We start from the raw sequence: 23,118 nt of genomic DNA, 5'->3' as shown, positions 1-23,118 counted from the left end.
GGACGGAAGGCTGCTTTCTGGGAGGAGGTGGGGAGGGGAGGGGGGGAGGAGGAGAAGGCGGGACGGGGAGGAGAAGTCGAACGACCCCTAGGATCGTCTTCTACGACCTCCTCTCGTCGCGGCGGGCCTCCTTCCAATATCCACGAGCTGCCAAACGCAGGATCTCCTCCTCGCCCACGTCGCCCGCCACCCGTCTCGAATCTCCTACCCTTCCTGCTCCCTCTAACCCGCCCGCTCTCTACCCCTTACCTCCCTCGCCGCTTCCTTCCTTCCTCCCTCCGTCCTCTTCCTCCGGCGGGCAACCTCTCTCTGTCTCTCTCTCTCTCTCTCTCTCTCTCTCTCTCTCTCCGCCTCTCCTCGCTCTATCCTCGCCAAACGGCCGCGCGGCATCGATTTTAACCTCGGCTTTGCGGATTTATTTCGGCCCCGTGCCTTAACCGACCCGAAAAAGCCGTGTGTGCCGGCGTATTTCTCTAAAGAAATCATTTCCTTTCGCGCGATTACGGTAGAGGAATGGCGACGTGGGATCGGGAAAATCATAAGGGGGTAGTACAAACGTCGTGCGTACGCCGGCAGTAAATTTCGTCGTACGATGCGCACAGTTATCGCGCTGATCTCGAGCCTTTCCTTACATGAAATTCCGGGATGGGAGTCGATAAACATTTTACGATACCCTCCGCTCTCTCGAGAAAACGGGTTAACTCCCAAGACTGCTAAACGGATTTATGTGACGAGGAGTCGATGCGGTTGCGGGCGAAATTCATTTTTTCATTCGATACCTATAAATCAGACGATATAAGCGCTTGCGGCGTTTGTCTGGGAGTGCCAGAAAAAAAGTCGTGGCGTTTCCTTACTCAACTTCGAAGAGGGAGGCTTCAACTTGGCCCAGAAGTAGAAATCTCCGGATGCATTGTGGACATAACAGACATCGTTGCGGACGTCATTGGCAGATATCCCGGGCTGTTCCGGCGAAATCTATCGACCTATCGGCGCCTCCTACGAGCGTGTGGCCCTATTCATTAGGTGCGCTCGCCGCGAGAAATCCGGATTCGAAAGTTTCTGGGAGCGAGAGGGCGAGATGGCTTTGGGAGGAAAAGAGGGGGAGGCGGAGGAGAAGAGAGGAATCGGCGCGTCCTAAATCACTCCTTTCTTTACGTAGGTGTACTAACGACTTCGCCTCCTCCGCAGCCTGTAATTAATAGTCGGGCCGCGTTCTCCGGGATCCTATATCACCGCGAGGAGAGAACCGCGCGAGATAGCCGTAGATCGTATGAGGATCGTAGAACGCAGATCGTAGGGGCCCGATAGGTGCACGCCGGTCAAGACCGATCGAACGAGAACGATTGCCGTAAGATCTCCGTCGACTGTTAATTGCGCCGATTAACGAATACCGACGTCGAGGAGCCGACGAAGAAGCGCGACGATCGGTTAACGCCCGTTTGTCGCTAATTAATTCTCGCTCTCCCCCCTTCTCGCTACGTTTCTCCCTCTGGTAAGACCTGCTAACCCGTGTATAGATCGTAGATCTCCAACCGCCCGTGTCGCCCGTGTCGTAAAGAGCCCGGGGAACGTAACACGGGATACGCTCGTCGATCCGCGCGAGATACATGGGTAATCGTTAGCAGCACTTTACGGCCGCCGCTATTGCGGTAAACGTAAAACATTATATGGCGGGGCTCCATTAAGTGGCCGGTTAATAAATATCTGCTGCGATATATGTGCGTGCGTGAGCTGCATTTCGGCCGCGAAACGCGGCTTTCCTCCGCGAGCCGATTCGTGCGTCGCTCGATTACGCAAAACCCGACGTAACTATCAAGATTCGTGCCTACTATTCAGCCCCGCTGATTAAACGATAGCGTGGAATGCCTGGAAGGTGCTGCCGAGATACGTTTTACAGCCACGACTGTACTACTAATTAATTTCGCCGAGCGCCGCTCGCGGTTAGTCGATGCCTGATATTATTGCGAAGTCGCTTAACGAGCGAGAAATAAAGATGATCGCTTCCGCAATGAACCTTTACGACATCCCAATAACCAAGTATATAAATATCGTCGGTGTTATACGTTATCTTCGGCAAACTTGCTTTCAGCACTGTGACAAGTTGTTAACAGCGTTGAAAAATGATTTATATTCGCCGGCTATTCTTTGTCTCGTTCACTCTCACTCGCGTTTGTTCTCACAGACGTTACCTGGTACATTACTTTGACCAGAAGGTATCGTGTAAACAGAGATTATGGCACAGAAAGGTGCTCCTTTCACTGAAACCACATACATCAGATCTTGTATCTTTGAAATTATTGCGCGGGAATCGCTTGTATCTACTCTTGAGTCAGCTTTTAAAAAGATTCTTTCGGTATATTGTATGCTACAAAATTTGTGACATCACCTTAAAAAAAACCTTTTTTTAAAAAGGTAAAAAAGACGCCAAATATAAGCGCCACCCAATCAAGAATTATACAATTTAATTATTTGGATATATTTTGTTAGAAAAAAACATTTTTATTGTCTCTACAAAAGTAACAATATATCATCAAATTGCGCCAACTAAAATGAAATATTTATACAAACTAGATACTTTATTATTTTTTATATTAAAATGTCATATCCAAACAATCGAGCAGCGCCAATTTTTTTTAATAAACAATAATGTGAATCAGGACTGATATGTATTCAACAATTAAATTAGAAAAAGCCATCTTCGATGATATAATATTTATTTGTATTAAAGGACAATAAAAATTTATTTTTTTCTAATAAAATGTATCCAAATAATTAAATCATATAATTCTTGATTGGGTGACGTTTATACTTGGCTACTTTTTTTACTTTTACCAGAAGGTAGCGGAGGGAATTTTTCCTAAAATTTATCCTGAAAATCATCGTAATCGTGGGACGTGGCATTTCGAAGAATTTTATGAGTTTTTTGAAATTTTACCGTACATTTTACTAGCAATTATACTTAGTGTACGTTTTATTAGTAAAACGTATGGTAAAATTTCAAAGAACTCTCATAAAGTTCTTCAACATGCCATGTTGTCTCACGCTTGCACGAATTTCAGGGTAAATTTCGAGGGAAACTTCTCTCCGTGTAGGTAAAAGCCCTCTCGCGGAGCAGCTTAGATGATTTGAAATAAATTTGACATAAAGACCTAAGCCCATATTACTTACTCTTATTATACTTATCTGTGCAAATAAAAGCGCAGGGGAATTGTGGAGTATCGGTGTACTCGCGATACAGTCCTCGCATTACCGGTTAATGCGGCAATTCTCTTGGGACGGGGGGTCGAGCCGGTATCGATGATACTTAGCCGTCGTCCCGAGCCGACCGCTCACTTGGTGAAACAATAATGCGACTCGCTCGGCGATCGAAGGGCACCGATTCGCCGACGATTGCGGGCCCCGTATAGCCACCCACGCGTCCCTAGATCAGCCAGTTCCTGCGGGTCTTGCAGGCAATTTATTCGCGACGTGTCCGTGTAACCGGCGTGTAACTGGCGCGCGTAAAACGTGATTGTACGAGACCCGCCATGAAACCGCGGCGCAAAACAGGGCCTTTCGCACGATGGTCGGCGCGCAGATATTATGACATCCATACCGGAGAGAACTCGCCCACGGGAGATCGTCAGCGGGCAACGATCATCGATCGGCGATAATGGCCGGCGCGAGCACGTGGGCGAGTTACAAGCTCGCCGACTCTCGACCGCAAAAGTTTGCCGATGAGAACGGCTTACAGGGTTACTCGGGGTGTTAGCGGTGTTTCGGTCCGATGCGTTTCTTCGGTGCCAAATTGCAGCAATTTTACAAGCGACCCCGTTTGCCGTCCGTCGTGTTCGGAACTTCGGAATTGCGGACCGTTGCGATTTGGATACTTATCATTCCCGAGCGTGATTAACTGCAACAATAAACGTAGACACGTGAACGAACGAGGCTCCGATCGCTCCACGTAATTACTAATAGCGCCCGATTTTTAACCGCGGAGATATTTACCGCGAAACCGTACGCTACAAATTGTTTCGGTCGATTGTTGAAGCAAATATCGCGCTCGTAAATTTCGATCGGAATATTTATAACGAGAAGTGCGTCGGGCTGGAAACGTGTATGCGAAAAATTCCGAGTTCCAACTCACGTGCGTCTCCTTAATTGGCGTGTTAGGGGACGTAAAACCGGTCGTCCGTTGTACGTTCTGCCCGCCGATCGCTCGCGCGAACACACACGGCGTTTTCCACGTGTTTCGGTTCGCCGATGCGTTCCGCCGAAAACAGGGTACCAATTACACCGGCCGCAATTCCTGACGTCCCGCACTTTGCTCGCGAACGCTTTATACCCCGATCGATGCTCTCAATCGATATCCTTCCGCGAGACGGAACTTTCGCGTGAGCAATTGCCACGAATCAAGAAGTAAAAGATATTATTACCGTTAAAAATTAATATAAGTTATTTCGTGCGCTCTGATATTATCTCGTAATACAGTACGGAATTAATGGGATATTATTAAGATTGATAGCATAGTAATTATCGAGGATACGTATCTTGAGAAAAAAAGTTTAAACAGGACTGAGTCGATATTCGCGATCTAATGTGCGTTAAAAATGTTATTGTACTCTCTTGTCATGGCTACGGTGCAATATGATGTGAACAATTGAAGGAATTGAAAACTGATTCGATCAAGGATCGTTGTTAGACTATTAATATTATAAAATTCTAGAGCATTTGCAAATGTATGCGAAGCCTATGCTGTAAAATATATTTCTAGTGCGAAAAAGTGATCGCTTGAATATCATTCAGTTGGACTTGAAAGAGAAAGCCGGGGATACGATTTGCACTATTTGACTAATAACAATTTTTATGCACGATGTCAGGGATATCCGGCGAGCTTTCACATGAAAGCGAAAGATAGAGAGTTAAGGGTCGAGCATCCGCTCGAATTCACCCGATCAGACGCTTTGATTTTCGAACCGCCGTTTCCCGTCTGGAAAATGCCTCGTCTCTCCACGCTCGGCTTAGTCTCTCCTTTCGAAGGAAAGGATCGCCGAGGGTGTCGTATCGAGGTGCTTCGCGGAGGTCCACTCGAACACACTAGACATGCCGGACTTCCTGGCCGTAAAGACGGAGAAGGAGGAAAAGCTGGAGGAGGAGACCAGGCCACTCGCGGCTCCTCCACCACCGGCGGCGCGTGCACGCCACATAAATTCTAATGGGAAACGAATTAAGCCGCCCCATTTTCTCACCCGGAGCCCGGAGCCCCTTATTTTCGCCGAACGTGAAAAGTTTTCAGCGTATACTCCCGCGGAAGGAGATCCTCTCAGATATATCGTACTTAATGCAACCGCCCTTGCCCTTGCACCGTTACACGTACGTGCGTAATAGCTCTCTAGGCCCGACACACAGAAATTTTCCGGACCATGTATCATCCAAAGCTCGAGCTTAAATACGACGGTATATTTAGGGTGAGTTATATACGTTTCAGACTTGGCGGATGCCGGACATAGTTATCACGGTCCGATGAGAAAACGTATTAACTCTTTGAATTCGCATACAGGATTAAAACGGATATAATTCTATCGGTGCAGTTTTGCCGTGCTGCGCCGACTAACGAGCTTTCCCGATTTCAGTTTTCCTAATTTAGTGCCGTAAACACGCGCGATGCAAGTGCAGGAACGTTATTAGTTCACGTACGCTCTTTGTGGAGTCGCGTCTCGGTCCGTAGGCGAGTTTTCATCGCGAATTTCTTCGGAAACGCGCCGACGAGATTTCAAAGAGAGAACGTGGGACAAGTGCCGCGCGCATTCTCTCTCTCTCTCTCTCTCTCTCGCTTTTTATCAGCTACCATTTATTTCGACTTCCGTACCTGTTAACTCCCGCGGACTTGGCCGCCGTGGAAAAGCTAATTTCGATTTTCCAGGACACCGGCGTGCCGTGAAAAATCCAATGGTCGAGCTGGGCGGCGGGAGAGCGTTCCACGAATTCTCGCTGCTCTCCGACTTCGCTCGGTCTATCCCGCTCCCTTTTTATTTTCGAGCCACGTAAATTCTAATGGGAAACGAATTAAGTCCTTTTTTTTTCCTTTCCCTCTCTGCCTCGTCCCTCCTCCTCCCCCTCGGCGGATCGCTCCTCCTCGTGGAGTTTCCACTTTGTCCGTAGGAAAAACGAGCGGCGGCACCGACGCCGCCGCCGCCGCCGCCAACGCCATTCCGCGCGGTTTAAGGCCGCCGAGAGATGCGATGCTCGACTTGGCCGTACAGATGTTGGTGCATTCGAACTTACACGGACGTGAAAAGCTCGCCCGACAGCAGGGCCGGCGCGGAAGATAGTTTCAGCGTAATAATAGACCAACGAAAGTCTTATATGAATTATATTAACGAGAGATAGAAACGCTATATTCAGTCACGGTAAATTAATAAATTAATTGGACGTAAAGAACGAAGCTACGTCCTCGTCATAATAAATAATAAAAAGGTTGCACGGAGCGCAAAATGTATAACACGTTAAAGATACCTTTCCTCGATTGCAACGCGTAGTGACGTAGTCTGATTAGAAAGATATATTAAAAAGTGATGTATTTAATGTCTTCCCCCAAGCGCTTCATCGAGCCGGCCCTGCCCGTGTATGTACCCACGTACGCGCGAAAATGTATGTAACACGAGGGTGAGGGACGGGGTTCACATAGGGCGTAGAACGAGGGTAAAGAACCGCCGCTATCGGCCCTCCGTTCGTCCCCCTCCGCTCTCCTGCCAACCCTCCCGTTCACATCGTGTCTCTCCCTCTGCACCGCGTCTCCTCTGACTTCCAATTAAAACTGTTTCGCCCTACCCGTGCTCCTTTTCCCCTCCCGGGGAGAAACGGGCCGGCCCGCCCCTTCATTTTTCAAGATTTTCCTCTGATGCCAGAAGGAAGCGAGAAAGAGAGGGTCTCGAGGAGGCTTTCCCTTCGCTCTCGGGTCACTCGACGGCGAAAATCTCCTAACGAGACGTAATGCGACGACGTCGCGCGCGCGTCGTCCGACCCACTGATAAAACGAGGGGACTCGATTCGCTTCTAAGGAGCGAAAACGCGGGGATTAATAATGATTATTGGCATACCGTCAGCGGTCACGATTATCGGAGTAATGAAGGCATGGATCTCTTTGTATAATTGGCACATGTACAGATAAATTTTATTCTGTGAGAATTTCATTTCTTTTTTATAAATTGCACAAAGAATGCGAGACAAACAAAAATAATGTTAATGACACAACGCGACGATGATCGACCGCGAGACGAGACGGCCGACATAGATGACGATCTTGGGGAATGGGGACGGATTCGGGGAAGATCTTTGGTTACGTGGAAACGTGATATTTCATTTTGCCCAACATCCTTAATGAGACTAATTGCGCGCGTAGTTAAGCGTTTTATCGTAATTAAATTATGGTAAATTGATACGGGCGCGGGTGCGTGCGGAAGATGATGCAGCGGCGCGGCGGAAAATTTTCGCGAAAACTTCCGGATATTGCGATAAATTGCAAACGCTACCCGATACTACAGCGACGTAGTGATTCCCGGAGTAAAGTGGTTGTTCCACAAATTCTGGCATGGCTTCCATAAGTTTCTGAGGATAGCACGAAGAGGCGGCGGCGGCGGCGGGGTGTATGTACGTAAACTCAAGATAACTCAACCGCTTTAGGATTCACCAGGAACCGAGAAGCCTGGAGGATCTCCCGATATATCCAACGTTCTGTGTGATGCGGCTGATGGAAGAGCCCAAAATAGCATACCCGTTCGATAATATTTTTATAAGATTCTGTTTCTTTCGCCCTTCTTTCTGTCTCACTCTCTATCTCTGTCTACCTATTTATCTGTTTTATCTGCCTCTTTTTCTGTGCGCGCCTGACTCAAGTGATCCGTCAGAAATGCCACCCATTCGAGAATACAGGGCACGCCGATTATTTTTAACCCCGCAGAAATTCAGCTACTTTCGTCATAAGTTTAAACAATCTCACTTTGGTTTGTTAAATTGGTGAGTAGGACAGAGCGGATCATTTCGAGCTTACGCTATTCGCGTCCCAGGCCGAAATGTTTGACTGATTTATCGACATCTGCGACGAGAATAGCTACCTATAATTGTTCGCGCTATATACCTTTCCACAATCTTAAAAAGCGGTAGAGACAGGGCTACATTTATCTGACATGGAGGAAGGAAAAGTTGTTGCTTCGTCAACTTCCATTTTGAAGGGGTCAAACTCGATAATCTCATAACTTGTGGATACTTTCTCTGAAAATCTTAATCACGCACATGCTATTATACATTTAATGTAATTATAAAAAGTTATTACATAAACATAGACATAAACCATGGAGAAGTATAAGACAACTCTTTTTTTAGTTTCTTGCGGTGGCTTTATAAAACTATGGCCGTACGCCGAGCTTCTCACGCGACCGCCGCTGGCACGTGGAAATGTGCGCGGCTTTATCCAACGTGCGATATAGTATTAATTCGTTCCGCTCCGAAAGCTAATCCAGACACGAGACTAACCCTTGTTCATTTTCTTCGCTCCGCACCCCAAAATTCGTCCACTCTGCTTTTTGATACGTGACCAGAATCGTTTGTTCACTTTTCCCCTCCTGAATCTCCGTAGATATTGGCTACGGTGTTGCTTTATACGGCGCTTTTATCCCAGAGCGGTTTCACACGAGTCGGACCTTTTCGGCGAAAAAATAGCGCGGCTGTATTTTTGAAAATATCAGAAACCGAAATTCATAATCTAAATTCACAATATACCGTGTCATTTAACACAATATATTACTTTTTTTTATTTTATATTCACGTAATTATAAAATTATTTATTTTCGCATGTGAATAATGTTTAATTAAAGCAGCGATGTTTGGTTGCCAAATTTGGTACACATATACAAATACATATTCATGCGTAATCTGTATTTTCTATTACTAAATTAATAATATTTATTTGACATACACAGTATCCGTAGAAATAATATTAAATAATGAAATTAGATAAATTTATCGCTTAAAAATGTATCATTTTGGTGTTCGATTGAAGTACGGGGAGACATTTGACATATTGCACATCACGTTGGCGAGTGGCAATCAATTGCTCTCAAGATCTAACTTTATCTCCTCGCACGGTCGTCCCGGTTAGCTTTTCCATGTCGAAGGAACACCTCCAATGATCCGGAGACAATCTTACGATCTGGAGAACCTCTTGATTCTACACGGCGAGCGCTCGATCCGTTAGGGGATTCCGTACCTGAGGATCGCGGAAAAAAGAAGTACCTTCTCTAATAAATTCCATTAGGCATGGGCTCTTGCGCGTAAGGGCCCCGATATTATGTTACGCGTTTTGACGTGCACTCTCAATGGGCGCGCATCCATTACGTTGGCCGGGTGCGCGGCATCGGGTCCTCGAGGTCAGGACTCATTCAGTCCGGGATCCTCTGTGACGACGCGTTCCTTTCTAGCCCCTCCGCCCCTTAGGTCCCTTCACGAATGTGGACTCAGTCGCGCGCAAACCAGGCGAGCATAATTCGATTCACGAATGCTTCGCTTCTTCTTACCCGCGTGCGCGTCCTTTGTCGCGCGATGCTCATCCTGGATACCGGATAGCGGCATGCAAGATCCCGTGCCCTTTTGTCGATGCTCGAACTTTCTCTCCTGGTCCTCCTCGATCTGTTTTTATTTATTCTCCTCGAGCAACGACGACGACGACGACGACGTCGTCGCTCCTTCTCGTGCGTTCAAGCTGTTAAAACGGTGAGAAAAGGAGCGGCGACGACGACGGAGTGAGATCCTTCAAGTAACTGTGTCAGGACAATACCCGCTCCCGCCGATCTATTAGCAAGAATAACGACGTGCCACAGACTCTTCTGCCTCGATGGCTCCGGCAAGGATGAATAGACCGGCGTGGCTCCTGTCGAGCGCTCGAGCTCTCGAGTTGCGCGAACGTTTCGTACGTAACGAACGGATTCTGGGGTTAACAAGTTTCAGGTATAATAGAAACGGTTGACAGGGCGCACCGTCGACTACAGCGTCCGCTTTGATGAAATTTCTATTAGTAAAAATTATGACAACTCTATGCTCACTTCGCAACAGGATCAATATAATCATTTTGATCGGGAACACTTTTTCAATGTCTACATATATGAATTTAATATTTTACATACTGGTTCTACAGCTTGGGCAGTACTATTGCATTAATTAAAATTTAATAGCCAGGTCGGGAAATATTAATATAAGGATTCATATTTAATCGCGCCAAACACGGATCCGGGTGTGTGGGAAGGAGGGTACAATCAAAGAATTTCACATTCGGGATTATTATTAATATATCATCGTTATTAATTACACCGATGTATAATTATTTGTTCCAATTGTAGCCGTAACGTTCGCGTACCGTTAATATCACCCGTCCGTAACTCGAGCGAACGTAAAAGGAGGCTTTTCCCGAGGTGGCCTCTGACTTCTGGAAAAGGGGGCACCGTGCCCTTGAGACGTTATGCTAGTTTACGCATCTCTACCTTCGTCGATGGACCGATGCACATTGGTAGTAATGCCAAATGGTGCTTTCCTCGCGGGGGCAGAGGAAGGGAGGGACCAAGAGCGAAATGTCGAAACTGGGAAAGTTCGGTCGTAAAAGGGTCGAGTGCTCTTGGTTGAACCAAGTCGGGTGGGGCGGAAGGGGGGCGGGGGAGAGGGTCGCGTAAGCGAAGCACGAATCGAAGTTGGTAGCTACGGCGAACGGGTGGAAGGAAGGATGAAGGGGAGACGAGCACGCGATTAGACGAGATTGAGAAAGTCCTTTGTCGTCGCACGGGATAAAACTTTTTCCTTCTTTTTTTTTTCTTCGCTCTCCTCTCGCACCCTCTTCCTTCATCTTTCGCTCGCCCCGGTTCCCCTCGCTGCCCCCCCCCCCTCTCCCCTGTCTTCTTCCGCTCGCGCCGCCTCCTGTTGCGCCCTTTATCGTTCAATAGGATATCAGGCGACGTTCGTTACGACCATCAGAAAAAGAGTACGAACGAATCCGCCTCATTGGCTGGCACTCGATGCAGAAAAAGCGGCTCGAATTTCTTGCCGATATTCCCATACCGGATCCTTTTCGTCGTTTTAATTCCCGAATTCGACTATTTTCGAATGGGAGCGATCGACTGTCACACATGTCAGAAATTAAAATTGGGAATTTTAAGTTTCCTCGAAATATATTTACGAGGTATAACGATAAAATAGAATGGTATTTTAGAGAAATATCGCATATATTTGGAACATTGGGAACAAAGTAAACCGCAAGTAAATTTCTCTAACGCAAGCGCGAGTACATACGGCGCTGCTTAAACTATCTGACCGAAATTTAACTTCGCAACTGCTTGTGTTTACCCCGGTGTGCATAAAGCCCGCTGAATATTACAGCACGCGTCTAACAATAATCCGTGCTAACGCTTTCGCAGAAAATATCGAAATAAATAATGCGACGGTCCTTCATATCGCGAATCAACAAATCGCATTAGCCGGTTCTGCATTTTTAATATCCTCCAACGATCTTTCTAATCCGCGACACTCGCAAATCCGCATCGCCGCCTCGCGTTTGCGTCAACACTCGAGAGCGAGCTTCTGCCGGCTTTGGCTTCAACAAAGTCCGGGCTTTAAAAAAATTTTCCAGATCGCTCGCGGATAGGGTTAGCGGGATGTTCCATCCCGCATCTATCCTCCCCCGACAGTCGCGACGATGGCGCGTCGCATGTGAACTGCGCCTAATCGTGAGATCGGCTCAACCCTTCGCCAGATGAAAACCAGGGCCGGGGCCACCTGCCCTGGATTACTCGGTGCGAGCGTTATAAGCCTCGGGACCGCCAGCCGCCCTAGATCCTGGGCGAAATCCTCGCGCCGTCGTGTCAGTCTACCACTTTTCTCACTAACCAACTTTCTTGGGACCAGCTTTATTTCGAGACAGCCAATTTTTTAAGGTGTCTCGTATTTTTACTGGCCATTTACTGAAGATAACTTATTTCCGACCCTCGCAATCTTCTTTTTTTTTGTAGAAATTGGCAAGGGTTGATTTTATTTTTATTACACCGGTGACCAAGAGCGGAATACAATACCGAAGGAGCCTGCCCATTCAAAAAAGGAAATTTCACGGGCAAAGGGTTTCCTTGCCCTAAAGAATTCCTTTTTTAACATTTTTATCTTTAGACTCGAAATTTATAACTCTATTGTCGCGTTACCGTACAATTAAGAAAGATGTCAAAGGATATCCAGCATCTCCTAACTATGCCTATTCTTTGTTGTTGCAGGGTGTTTGTTGGACAGTTCGGCACCACGGGGCCCGCCTGATGTGCCACCCCGTAACCCCGCAATGAGCCGGCTCAACGGAAGACTGCCAGGAAGTCACGCAGCGAGCGATCACGAGCGCGATCCTGATCTCGAGCCATCCTGTCTCGTACGCACCCCATCCGGTAACTTCTACAATATACCAAGTGAGTTCGCAGGCAGGGATCGTTAAGTCTGATTTAGTAGAGAGGAGGAATGAACGGGCAGTCATACAAGATACGTGGGAAACAGTTTTCCCCTTTTCCTCCGTTCACCGTGTACCTTGGCCGATCCAAAATCGATTCTTCACGAGACGGAAATTCCAGTAGCACCGGCATTCTCACCATTTTTAGAGAAATGAAATTATATCATTTGTTGAAAGGTAAATTGCTCGAACTTTTTTTATTCTCAATTGTCTGTAGCTCGTGAATTATCGAAGTGTCCTTGTACCTTTGTTAAGAAAACCGTCAATTGTACAAGATTGGTGAAAGAATCCGTAGGCGATAGTTCTGATATTATTCCGTATATTTTCCTTTTCATCTCTGTCAAAAGATTCGCAATCACCATTACCTTAATTAGGGAATATTGACTCGAGAAAATCGTTTTTCTTTTTCGTTTCCCTCCCCCCTTTCTCTCTCCCCCTCATTCTTTCATATACACACACACCTACTCACACACATCTGGTCAGGTAGTCGCATCACGAAATGAAAGAGACCTATTTCCGTAGCTGTCCTCGTTTTCTCGTATCTCTCTAAAGCATCGATTTATCTCCGCGCAGACACAAATATGGAACTCGGACGCTTTTAATAGTGTCACGTGATTAACAAATAAAAATATATACATCAACACAAATACGGATAAGTATTTGTTAGGAAAACAAACGCGCTTTCGCGAGCACAAGTATCCTATTGTGGTATCCCGGTGGGGTGTATCCCCCCGATAATGTCGGCGATGTTTGCGCCGGCCCGTCGAAAGAAGGCTTAGCAAAGGACGACGGCGGGTGACATCTTTGACGAGGGTATACATCGTAATCAGCGGTAACCAATGAGAGGATCAGCCGAAGGGAGAAGTGTCGATAATTTCCAGAGTTTCTTCCGTCCGCGGCGCCTCTTATCATCCCCGGACTTTTTAAAGACTTGGTTCGAAAGCCGCGTTACGTTATCCGAAATTTTTCCTCCTTTTTTTCACAAACTTTTCGTACCCCTCCGTCTGTTTGCCGAAGGATCCCGGGGATATCCCTTTGCTTTATCTTGGGAAAACAAGGCACGTGATAACGTCGGCGATGCTCGCGTGTTGCGCGTGAGAAAACGCGGCTTCTCGTGAAATAAAAGTTGGAAATAAAAGTCGGGACTTGTTGGAGTAGCCTCGAGACTAACTTGACTCTAACAAGCCGAACGATTCTCAAAATTTAGTCGCCGCAGATTGGTCTGCGGAGAGAGCGAATCGGTACGAGTCGGCTTGCCAACTTAGCCTTTCGCGAGTTCTTCAAACTTGCGCCCCCGCATTGGCAAATTAATTACAAATCTAATTTAAAGGATCGTAACATGAAATAACACTGCATACCGGTGGTAACTTTGCAACGGAATAAAAAAAAAGATGTTAAAGCTGTTCGGAGTAGTAGATAGTAGTAACTATCCGAGGGCAAGAGCAATAAAAAAAAAGGCAAAGGGATCGCGGAATATTGGAGTTGTGACGCTGTCGGTCTCATTTGTCTCGTTCACGGGACTACATTTTTTAAACTTGACGTTTTAGAAATTGCGTAAAGATGAATGAATGATTTCCATATGGAGAACAATGGACGCGAAACCTGAGCGACGACGAAGGACAAATCCCTTGACGGTTTCACTTGTCCTTTGCCATGCCCACCGAGCGTACTCGTGGAAAGAAAAGGACGCCTTGCGGCGACATTTTTCCGAGGTACTCCACCGGCGCGTGGTATCGACTACAGAGAAAACAACGGCGAAACCTAAGCTTTTCTACGTATAAAGTCTCCCCGGTCCACTCGGCGACTCGGGAAGTGTCCGGCACAAATACTCGGGCACCCGGTGACACGCTCCTTTCCCTTGTTCGGCTCGTCCCAAAGATTTTTCAAATTCCATGGTCGAGCGCCGGGGGTGACTTTTCCTTCGATGCGTCTCTGCGCACCCTGATGTTTTTCTAAAGCAAACGTGGATCCGCTTCAAAGGTTCTCTTAAAATCCATGAGATAGGTCGAACAGTGATTTACGAGCCTTACGATCCTTCGTCTTATTGACTGTCCGGTTATGACACCGCCTGACGCTTATGGCCGTCTGCATAATGGCTAGGTCCGCAGTCCAAGTCTTGCTTTCTAGGAGTCACCTTGCCCACGCAGTGAGTTTGCTCTCGTTTTTCAGTCCGTGTATACCTACCTCGGGTATAAGTTCGTTTTTTTTCCCTCCGTTTCAACAATTATGAGCTCCGTTAGTGACGTGTAAATTGGGAAATATATTTATGCGCCAATAGGATTACGTGAACAATGCTTATACGTGTGTGCACCCAATAAATTATCTGTGTTAAAAGTGTGAAACTCTATCATGGAAATTTTACGACTGCACGGTATGTCATTACGTATGGAAAAAAAAACTAGCGTTTCAATTCTTGAAATACTTTAAAACTTTTTTTGCCACTTCTTATTACTTCCAGTTTCGAATATTTTTCCTAAGCTGTTCTCGTAAGTCTTTCCTTCGTTCGCATCTGGAAAAAATCTTACGGCTCTTGACTGAGATACAGAGCGAGTCTTAACCCTTGGTTGTCATACCTTTTTTTTCGAGTTTATGGGTCAATTCGACCCGGGTCAGTTTTTAATGAGCTGCTGTTTGAAAACTATTAATTATGTTTATTTTTTAAAATTATGGAATTTGAAAAAATTACAAAAATAAAAATTACCACTAGATGGTGCCAGCAGTATCATTTCAAACGTACCTACTTACAAGATATTTTACACTGAAGTCGAAGTCCAAGTTATTTTTACTCAATGTAACATTCTTTCTTTAATCTCAAAGATGATTCCAATTCTCTTGACACTTACTGTACGTTAGTAGCCGATGGACTTATAATTAGAGCAGTTGAAAAATTCTAGTGTCATCATTGACGTGCAGCGATTATCGAGATCGAGTTTTTGACGAGGAATAACGATACGCCACAACTACGACTAAAGCTGTTTATTTAATCAGTGAGCGAGAAGTAACGAGATTACGCGATAAAAAAACTAAATTAACTGCTAAAACCGATTATCTTCAGCCGTAATACACATACACCTCCACTGAATGTTATCGCGCGCAACCGGGATTCTGATCTCTTAAATGATTTAAGACGGCCAACGCGGCTCCAATTCGACGCGCGTATACCATCGTGTTCAACCCTTCGTCAAAGCTATTCTTCACGTGAGGGCGCCTCTCGCGAGCGCATCATCGGCGGTAAATCACCTGGCAGGTCGCCAATTAGAATGAATTCTCGCCAGCGAACCGCTGATTAGCAGATATTCCCCTTTAATTCGATTCCGGGCGACGGGGGTCGCCGTCTCGTGCGCCTAAACACCCCGGAGAAAAATAAAACCAGAGAAGACACCCTCCGGGCAGAGCGGAGTACCCCCGAAATCACCGTAATCACCGATATCTGCCTAAATGGCATAATCACCGGATTTCGGGGCCGGAGCGCCAACACCTACAATTATCGGTGGTGGGGTCAGCAGCTTCGGCTGGGCCCTCTTCTCTTCCCACGCCCGCGTTTTACCGTTCGCCAAGGTACGCCTGAAGGTGCGCGGAACATTAGAGTTGAGCGAGCTCCCCGTAAGAAGACAAAGGGCGCTGAAGCAGCCAAACTCTGCCTCGCTCCTCGTAACGAGCGCGTCCTGAAAAAGGGTTTCGTGAAGCGGGCGCGAGACGGGCTAAGTGTCAAGAACAACAAAGCTCGAACTCGAATGCCGCCTGCGCGCGTAAACGTGTAAAGTGGCTCATTAATATTCAAAACGCTGGAGCACTGCGTTTTAAATGCGCACCGCGCTACCACGCGCGACCGTATCTCGACGCGCGGAGAGAGAGGGAGGGGGAAGAGGGAGGAGAAAGAGAGAGAGAGAGAGAGAGAGAGAGAGAGAGAGAATCAGAATCATGGAGGAGAGAGAGAGGTGGGGAGGAGAGGGAGAGAGAAGTTAAACTTCTAAAATTAATTCACAGCTTGTTTCTGTATGTAAATACTTTCCCACGTGCTTATTTCTATTTCATCAGTCATTATTTCCGGATTTAAATGTGTAATTTTGATTTTTTTTCCCCCCCGCGATATTTCGCGCTGGCCACGAGTGTTGCATGTTTTTCTAATTTGTGTGAACCGCAAATGAATGTGGAAGTGCGCGTTACGCGAGCTATTTTATCGCGGCTAATACCGGCCTGTATATTTCAGCGGGGTATCGCGCGAGAGATACGTAATAGAATTCGCGTTACTTCGCGCTCGAAACTTGTGCGCTCGAGGTTCCCGGTTGCGGATTAACGCGCGTTAATACTCGTGCATATCGCTGCGAGAGCGCGATCCCTCGGACCACCAGCGTCCACCACTAATCATCAGTCATCATGACGTTCTCCATCGTCCGTCGAACATGCGGAATCCGTGCGTACAGGATGTGCGAGCCCGCGTCGATTTTCGAAACCGTGCCTTCCGGATATCTTGAAAGATGACAAAGGGAAACGTCACGATTTCCAATACATTATACTACCAAATTAGCATCTTCTCTTTCTTTCGAAGACGAGGCCCCTTTTTCCTACGGTTTCTCCTCGCCTTTCACAAGACCCTTCGTGCCCGGCGGTTTCCTAAGACCCGGGAACGCATACGCGGGCTTCCCTTGGCGCGGTTGCTTGAAATTCAAGCCAAAACCGCGATGAATCATATACTTATCGATTCAACAGGAGCCCCGCGCGACCGCCGTTGCCGTTTTCCTTCCTCGGAAACCGCCGCGCCGCGAGGCGGAAAGGCGTTCGCGTCTGGCATCACAAGGGATCGGACGTCTGGTCGTTCACCGGGGCGGGAAAAGTTGACCTCGCGTTGAAAATGCAGAATCGACACTGTCGTAATTTATTTAACGGCCGGCCACGCCTCGCGCGCCCGAGAGCGCGCCTCCTAATTATACGTTCCGCGCGTAATCGGAAATGCCCGGCGTGAGGATAAACGTAAGCGAAGAAGGGCGTGATTATACCCGACGACGGATTGACAGCGGGCATTTTTAACCCCGTCGAACCTCGGGAGATCCCTACGTCAAAATGTAATACGCGCTGTCTATTAGCGGCTCTAACGATATCATTTACCTTGGTAAATCAGTTAACTTGATAGGGCGGCTGATCCCGCGACTTAAAAAAAAAACTGGCGGAATAATGGCCGGCGCGAGGCGAGAGCTTCGCGCGGGCTCGTCGAAAAAGCTATCTTACCGGCAATTTTCCGCGTATATTATGACGCTTCTCGTATAATACGATTTCGTATGCATTACGTAAAATGTAAACTACATCGCGCTGAATTGCATTTACATTTTGGACGCGGCGGAAAAACCTGACACGTGGAGGGGGGCGCCCGCGTTGTTTCCCCACGAGAAATTTCGCCGATCTGTCAGGCGGCGAGATATATAACGAACCGTCTTCATCCCCTCTGTTTCTCTTTTGCAGAGATACCGAAGAATGAATACAACAGCAAGAATCAGTCCACGGGGAACAGTCCAATAAAGGTGGAGCTGCAGAACAACATGGACAGGTAAGACCGTTTACCGCCACAATACTTTTTCCCCCCCTCCCGCCGACAGCGCGGCGACGGAGGTGTCCCCGGGCCTCGGGATGAATCGCACCGTCGTGGCTTCCGTCGTGGTTGCCCGGAAGGAGGCTTTCGTGTACCGAAACGCCGACGCGTGATCAAGGAAGCGACGTTAACGTCGGCCGACGTCTATGCTCCTGCGCTCCTTTCTTTCGCTGCCGCTCAAGTGATCCTCATGAATCATCCATTCAGGCCGACTCGCGGCACAATGAGTCAATGTTTGAACGTGGATTGTCATACCTCGAAAAATCTCGCCTGCGCTCTAGTTTACGCTCGCCCGTGGAAAATCGGGTCGGGTCCTTACGGGCTCTTGCGACGACCATTCGTCGCAGAGCCGCAGAGCAACGCGTGCTGCGTCGAGGAACTTACGAAACGGTTGCTGCTGCTGCTGCTGCTGCTGCTGCTGCTGCTGCGAGATTCACATCGTGTTTACAAGGCCGGTAAACGAACTTCTTTCGACCGCGGGGGAGAGCGAGGGAGGAGAGAATGGAATTTGATAACGCGCTACCCTGGGAACGAACGGAGATTCGAGTCTCTCCGCTTTTACGGTATGCAAATTTGCTAAATGGCATTAACGCTCCGGCTCGAAAGTTTGAGCGAGTCACTTTTTAAGAGATTGAATAGAACGATATTGAAGTAATACGAAATGAGAAAACTAATTTGATAATAGCCAATGCTAATTCCCCGGCCGATTCCGCAGCGCGCAACACGATTTCTTCCCCGCGCCGCGTTCATTCGCGTACGTTTCCCGGAATTTTTTCACGTTTCAACGGAAGCGCGAAACGCGGGAGAAACGGGCGCGATCTGATATTCCTCCCTTTCTCTCCTTCTTTTTTGTAAATTCCTTTTTAATTTTTATAAAATTAATATTTCACTTATCTTTATTAAAAATCAAAACAAAACGAAATATCTCCTGGAAATGTAAATGTGATAAAAGCGGAGGGAGCTTAGCGTTCGGAAACGTAGGATATTTCAATATTGGAACTTTGTAGCGAATAAGTCAAACATTCGGTTAAACATTTCAACATCGGGCTGCAAAATGGAGAATTCAGAGACCGGAAGTTTCACTCGGGGAAACTCCAAATCGTCCGCTTTTATTTGGTTTGCACGATAGAAAAAAAAACGCGCGTCCAATCCGCGTAGAATCAACAGCGGGAGAGAGAGAGAGAGGACGCCTGGTAGACGCCGCTTGGTTCTCGTTTTTTTCATTATCACGCGGTGCAACGAAAGCAAACGCGCTTTCCCGCTTCAGAATCCGACGGGTTGCGTTTAAATATTTTGGTTAGACATTTGTGAGTTACTTGGAAACGGCGGCGGCGGCGGCGGCGGCTGCGACGTTCAGTACAAACACACTCGAGGGCTGCCGCTTTTCTACGGGGCTGTGTAACGAGCGAGAATACATTACGAGTTTCTCGAACGTCACGAGGGAGAGCGAGAGAAAGAAGGCGGGAGACGGAGAGGAGATGAAACTCCACGCTGTACACCGAAACTCCGAGAGTTCGGCCGAACGTGCCTGAAAATTGTACCGAGGTGCCGAATTCCTCGGCGGTGTTTCTCTAATTACAACGGCGGCGCATCGGAGGAATTATCCAACGCCCGTTGTAACGGAGATTCGGGCGGCTATCTAACTTTTCGGATAAAACGGCGGGATAAAGATTAATCCCCCCCCCCCCCCGGCCGCTAATGAGCGACTGGGACGGGGCAGGGCGGGGGGAGGGAGGGATAATGCGCGTGTTACAGCGGGAATTTACATGCGGACCGCGCTACAAATCGACCTTCATCGATTTTCAGAGTACCTTTACCTTACGGGCACGCCCCGTCGATGATCCCGATGAGGAGACAAAGCATCCGCTGTCATTTCCGCAAGGGAATCGATTGGTGCAGCTGGAAACTAATTGCCATAGTAGTAATTATGCTCTCGCTCTGCTTGACCGCGGCATTAACCTACGTCGCAGGTAATTATTCGCATATTGCATTCCGAGCGATCTTTCTTTGCTCTACGAAATGTCTGCCTTTCCACATCGAGCGCGTAGTCTTTAAGCTAACGGATATCTGATGTTACGAGAGGCGTTACTAAAAAGCGCTCCTCTCAAAGCGCGTCTCTAGTCTGTCACACGTAATTTAGATCGCTTTCCAATCTTTGCGCGTGAAACTTGCCTGTGAAATTTAACTTGGAAGCGACGCGGAGTAACGCGAAAGCTAACGTAGCGTAGTCCACGATAAACTAACACCAGCGTCCAATCCTAATTGATCCCTTATTAAGCGTCCAATTTAGTGAACTGGTCGTACCAAGGCAAGAAGGCGTGCAACGTCCTGGTGGGCGATAACACCGACGCCAAGCCGTCGTCGGGCGAGGCGAACAAGACGTCCACGTCTACCACGTCGACGTCGTCGCAGTCGAGCGGCAGGACGCGGCCGCCATCGTCAGGAGGTAGTATTAGCACGTCGGATAGCATGTTGCTAGATGGTGTCGTGTACAACCGCAAGCGTAGGGACACGTTTAACGAGCATGCGTTGCACCAAACTGTCGCGCCACCACCCTCTCGTGATCCCGAGGAGCTGCCCTTGACCCCGGCCGCTCCCGCTGAGGCGGAGACCTCGGCGGGCTCCGGGCGGCGGTCAGTCCCGTTGCATGGGGAGGAGTCTTCTGGTAAGGTTGTGCATGATCCGGAGCATGCGAGAGGAGCCATCGGCCCCTCGATCGAAGCTGCCGAGGACGCCGAGGACGCGCCGCCGGAGTCACCGGGATCGACGGCTCCCTCGCGGCCGGTACAGCTTGTCGTGAATGTCTCTTCTACTACCGCTACTAACTACTCGTACGATCGTTCGACTCATACCACTGTCGCTGTCGACCATCTCGCCTCTTCGTCCTCTGTCTCTGTCGGCTCTGGCAATTCTCTCGCGTTCACTTCCGTTCGCGAATCGCCCAGTAACGAGACGTCCGACGCGACGACCCCGCAGGACACTTCCTCCAAGTACACCCGGAAGTTCCCGGCCGCCGGCGACGCCGAGGCGCGGCATCGAGAGCCGCATGTCCCGATAGCGGAGCTCAGCCGCGATGACTCCGCGGATTTCGACCGCGGTACCGATAACGCCAGCACGTCCGAAAGTTCGGACGTTGCCGAGAGCGGCGTCGGCACCGGGGCTACGACGTCTGCATCCGGCGCGGAGTCCGCGAAACTTGGCGCAGATAGCACCGACTACGGCCAAGTAGTCGGAGGAAATGCGGAAAATGGCAGTAACGTTTTCCCCGTCGATTACACTGATAACGTAGACGATAGCGCTGTAGAACCAACGATTATAACAGAAGTGCACTCCAAGGAGCTAACGGTGGATCAGCGACCGGACGTAAGTAATTCTGACTCGAGCGAAGAATTAGTTCCCGTAGAAATGGATCGGAAAGACGTAGATGCCACCACAGTCCCGCCTGGTCTGAGCGTAGACGGTGAAGCGGCGTTTAATACCCTGCCGAACAAGAACGGGGACGTCGAGGAACCTGTGGCAGATACAGCCGAGGTTGCCGCGTTCGAGGAAAAAATGAGCTCGGGCGAGAACGAGAGGTCGGTCGATTCTGCAGGAAACGACGGTATCTCGAAGACGAGCGCGAAATCGGTAAAATCCCGGACGTCCAGCATCGTGAAGGAAACGCGGGAGCTGTCCGGCGAATTTTCCTCCGCCGAATCCGAAGCGTCGTTCAACGTGACCAAAACTTCCGAGCAATCTGAGGAACTGCAGCGAGACTATCCTGTGCCGATTTACAGTTACGGGCAGGACGAGGTGGAGATCGTCAACCTCCATCACAAGAAGCGACCCGTCGAAACCGCAACGGCGGAACGCCCTGCTAAATCATCCGAGTCCGCGAGCCTTAACAATGAAGTAAGGATGAACGCTGCTCTCCGAGAGGAACGGTATAAAGACGATCCACGGGTCATCGTGAGAGCAAGGAGCGACGAGGAGTTTCTTCGGAAGTTTAAAGAGCAGCTTCACGAGGCGTCCGTCGACGAATCTGTTGAAAACTCCCCATCGATTAGCACTAATTATAACTCCCCTCCTGCGGACACCCTGCATGAAACGGTGCATGATTCATCGAGCAACAACCCATCACCCGGGTCCCCTTGGTCCGACCCTCCGATGAACCAACGCGTGCAGATCGTGGAGGTGCCCGTGTACCGCAACGGTCATTCGCAGCCATCGCCTTCATCGTCCTCATTCTCATCGTCATCGCACCGGGTGCTCATAAACGTAACGATCACCAGCGAGGACTCGTCCGCCGCCTCCTCGAGGCCACTGTACGTCCTGTCGGTGTCGGTGCCGACGGAGAGCGGCGCGATTAGCCGTTCATCCGCGAATAACGTCGATCAGGTGCAGGTGCGCACGGCCGAGAGGCTATCGGAGCCGTCCGCGGCGAGCATGAAAAAAATCCCTGCTAACGACCAAGAGTCGATTGACGCGGTCGATACGCGATTACCGCCACCGCCGCAGCCACCTGCCTCGCCACCGGCGCCGATCTGGGCCGGCGGCGAGTGCGAGTGCTCCTGCCCCTGCATGGGCTCGTCGTCTGACGAGTGGGACAACTTTTCAGCGATCGACGACGAGCAGGAGCTCGAGAGCATTAACTCCACTCTGTTAGCCGAGAATTCCCCCGAGGAGCCAGGGGAGAGACCGACGGATAAGAGGGACGGACAGTCATCCGTGAAAGAGTCGGTAAGGCCTGACGCGATCTCCACCACCGAAGACTATTATCCTTCGTCGACGGACGACACCGCGGAGAGTGGCGAGTCAACCAACGAGACCTCCGCGTCGACTTACGAGCCAGAAGTAAGCACCGACGTGTGGTCTTGCTCTGGGAGCACTCCGCTACCCCCGGAGCCCACTATACTGATACTCGAAGGTGAGGCCTCGTTTTCTCTCTTTCTCCGATCTTTCATCTTTTCTCAATCACTTATCTTATATTTTCTTCTGACACTTCTACCCTCTATCTTCCGTCTGCGCTGATGCCGATGCTCACTCGTTCGCTTGT

General features: G+C 48.8%; 1 protein-coding gene across 3 annotated transcripts in view; it reads left to right on the top strand.

Moving 5' to 3' along the window:
• LOC105561760 (teneurin-m) overlaps positions 1-23,118 on the top strand; it is a 539,370-nt gene that overhangs the window by 499,693 nt on the left and 16,559 nt on the right. Inside the window, exons 4-7 of one of the 3 annotated variants that reach the window (XM_012012040.1) lie at positions 12,279-12,461; positions 17,957-18,041; positions 19,890-20,053; positions 20,374-22,989. In XM_012012040.1, coding sequence (XP_011867430.1) covers positions 12,279-12,461; positions 17,957-18,041; positions 19,890-20,053; positions 20,374-22,989 — 3,048 coding nt within the window. Of the gene's footprint in view, positions 1-12,278; positions 12,462-17,956; positions 18,042-19,889; positions 20,054-20,361; positions 22,990-23,118 lie in introns of all 3 variants that reach the window. The other 2 variants (XM_012012042.1, XM_012012041.1) reach the window with 2 other exon arrangements.

Source organism: Vollenhovia emeryi, unplaced genomic scaffold (genome assembly GCF_000949405.1).
Source record: "Vollenhovia emeryi isolate VEMERY1.0 unplaced genomic scaffold, V.emery_V1.0 DF939201.1, whole genome shotgun sequence".
NCBI lineage: Eukaryota > Metazoa > Arthropoda > Insecta > Hymenoptera > Formicidae > Vollenhovia > Vollenhovia emeryi.
The sequence above is the reverse complement of the archived record's forward strand: the minus strand, read 5'-3'. Positions and strand labels throughout refer to the sequence as shown.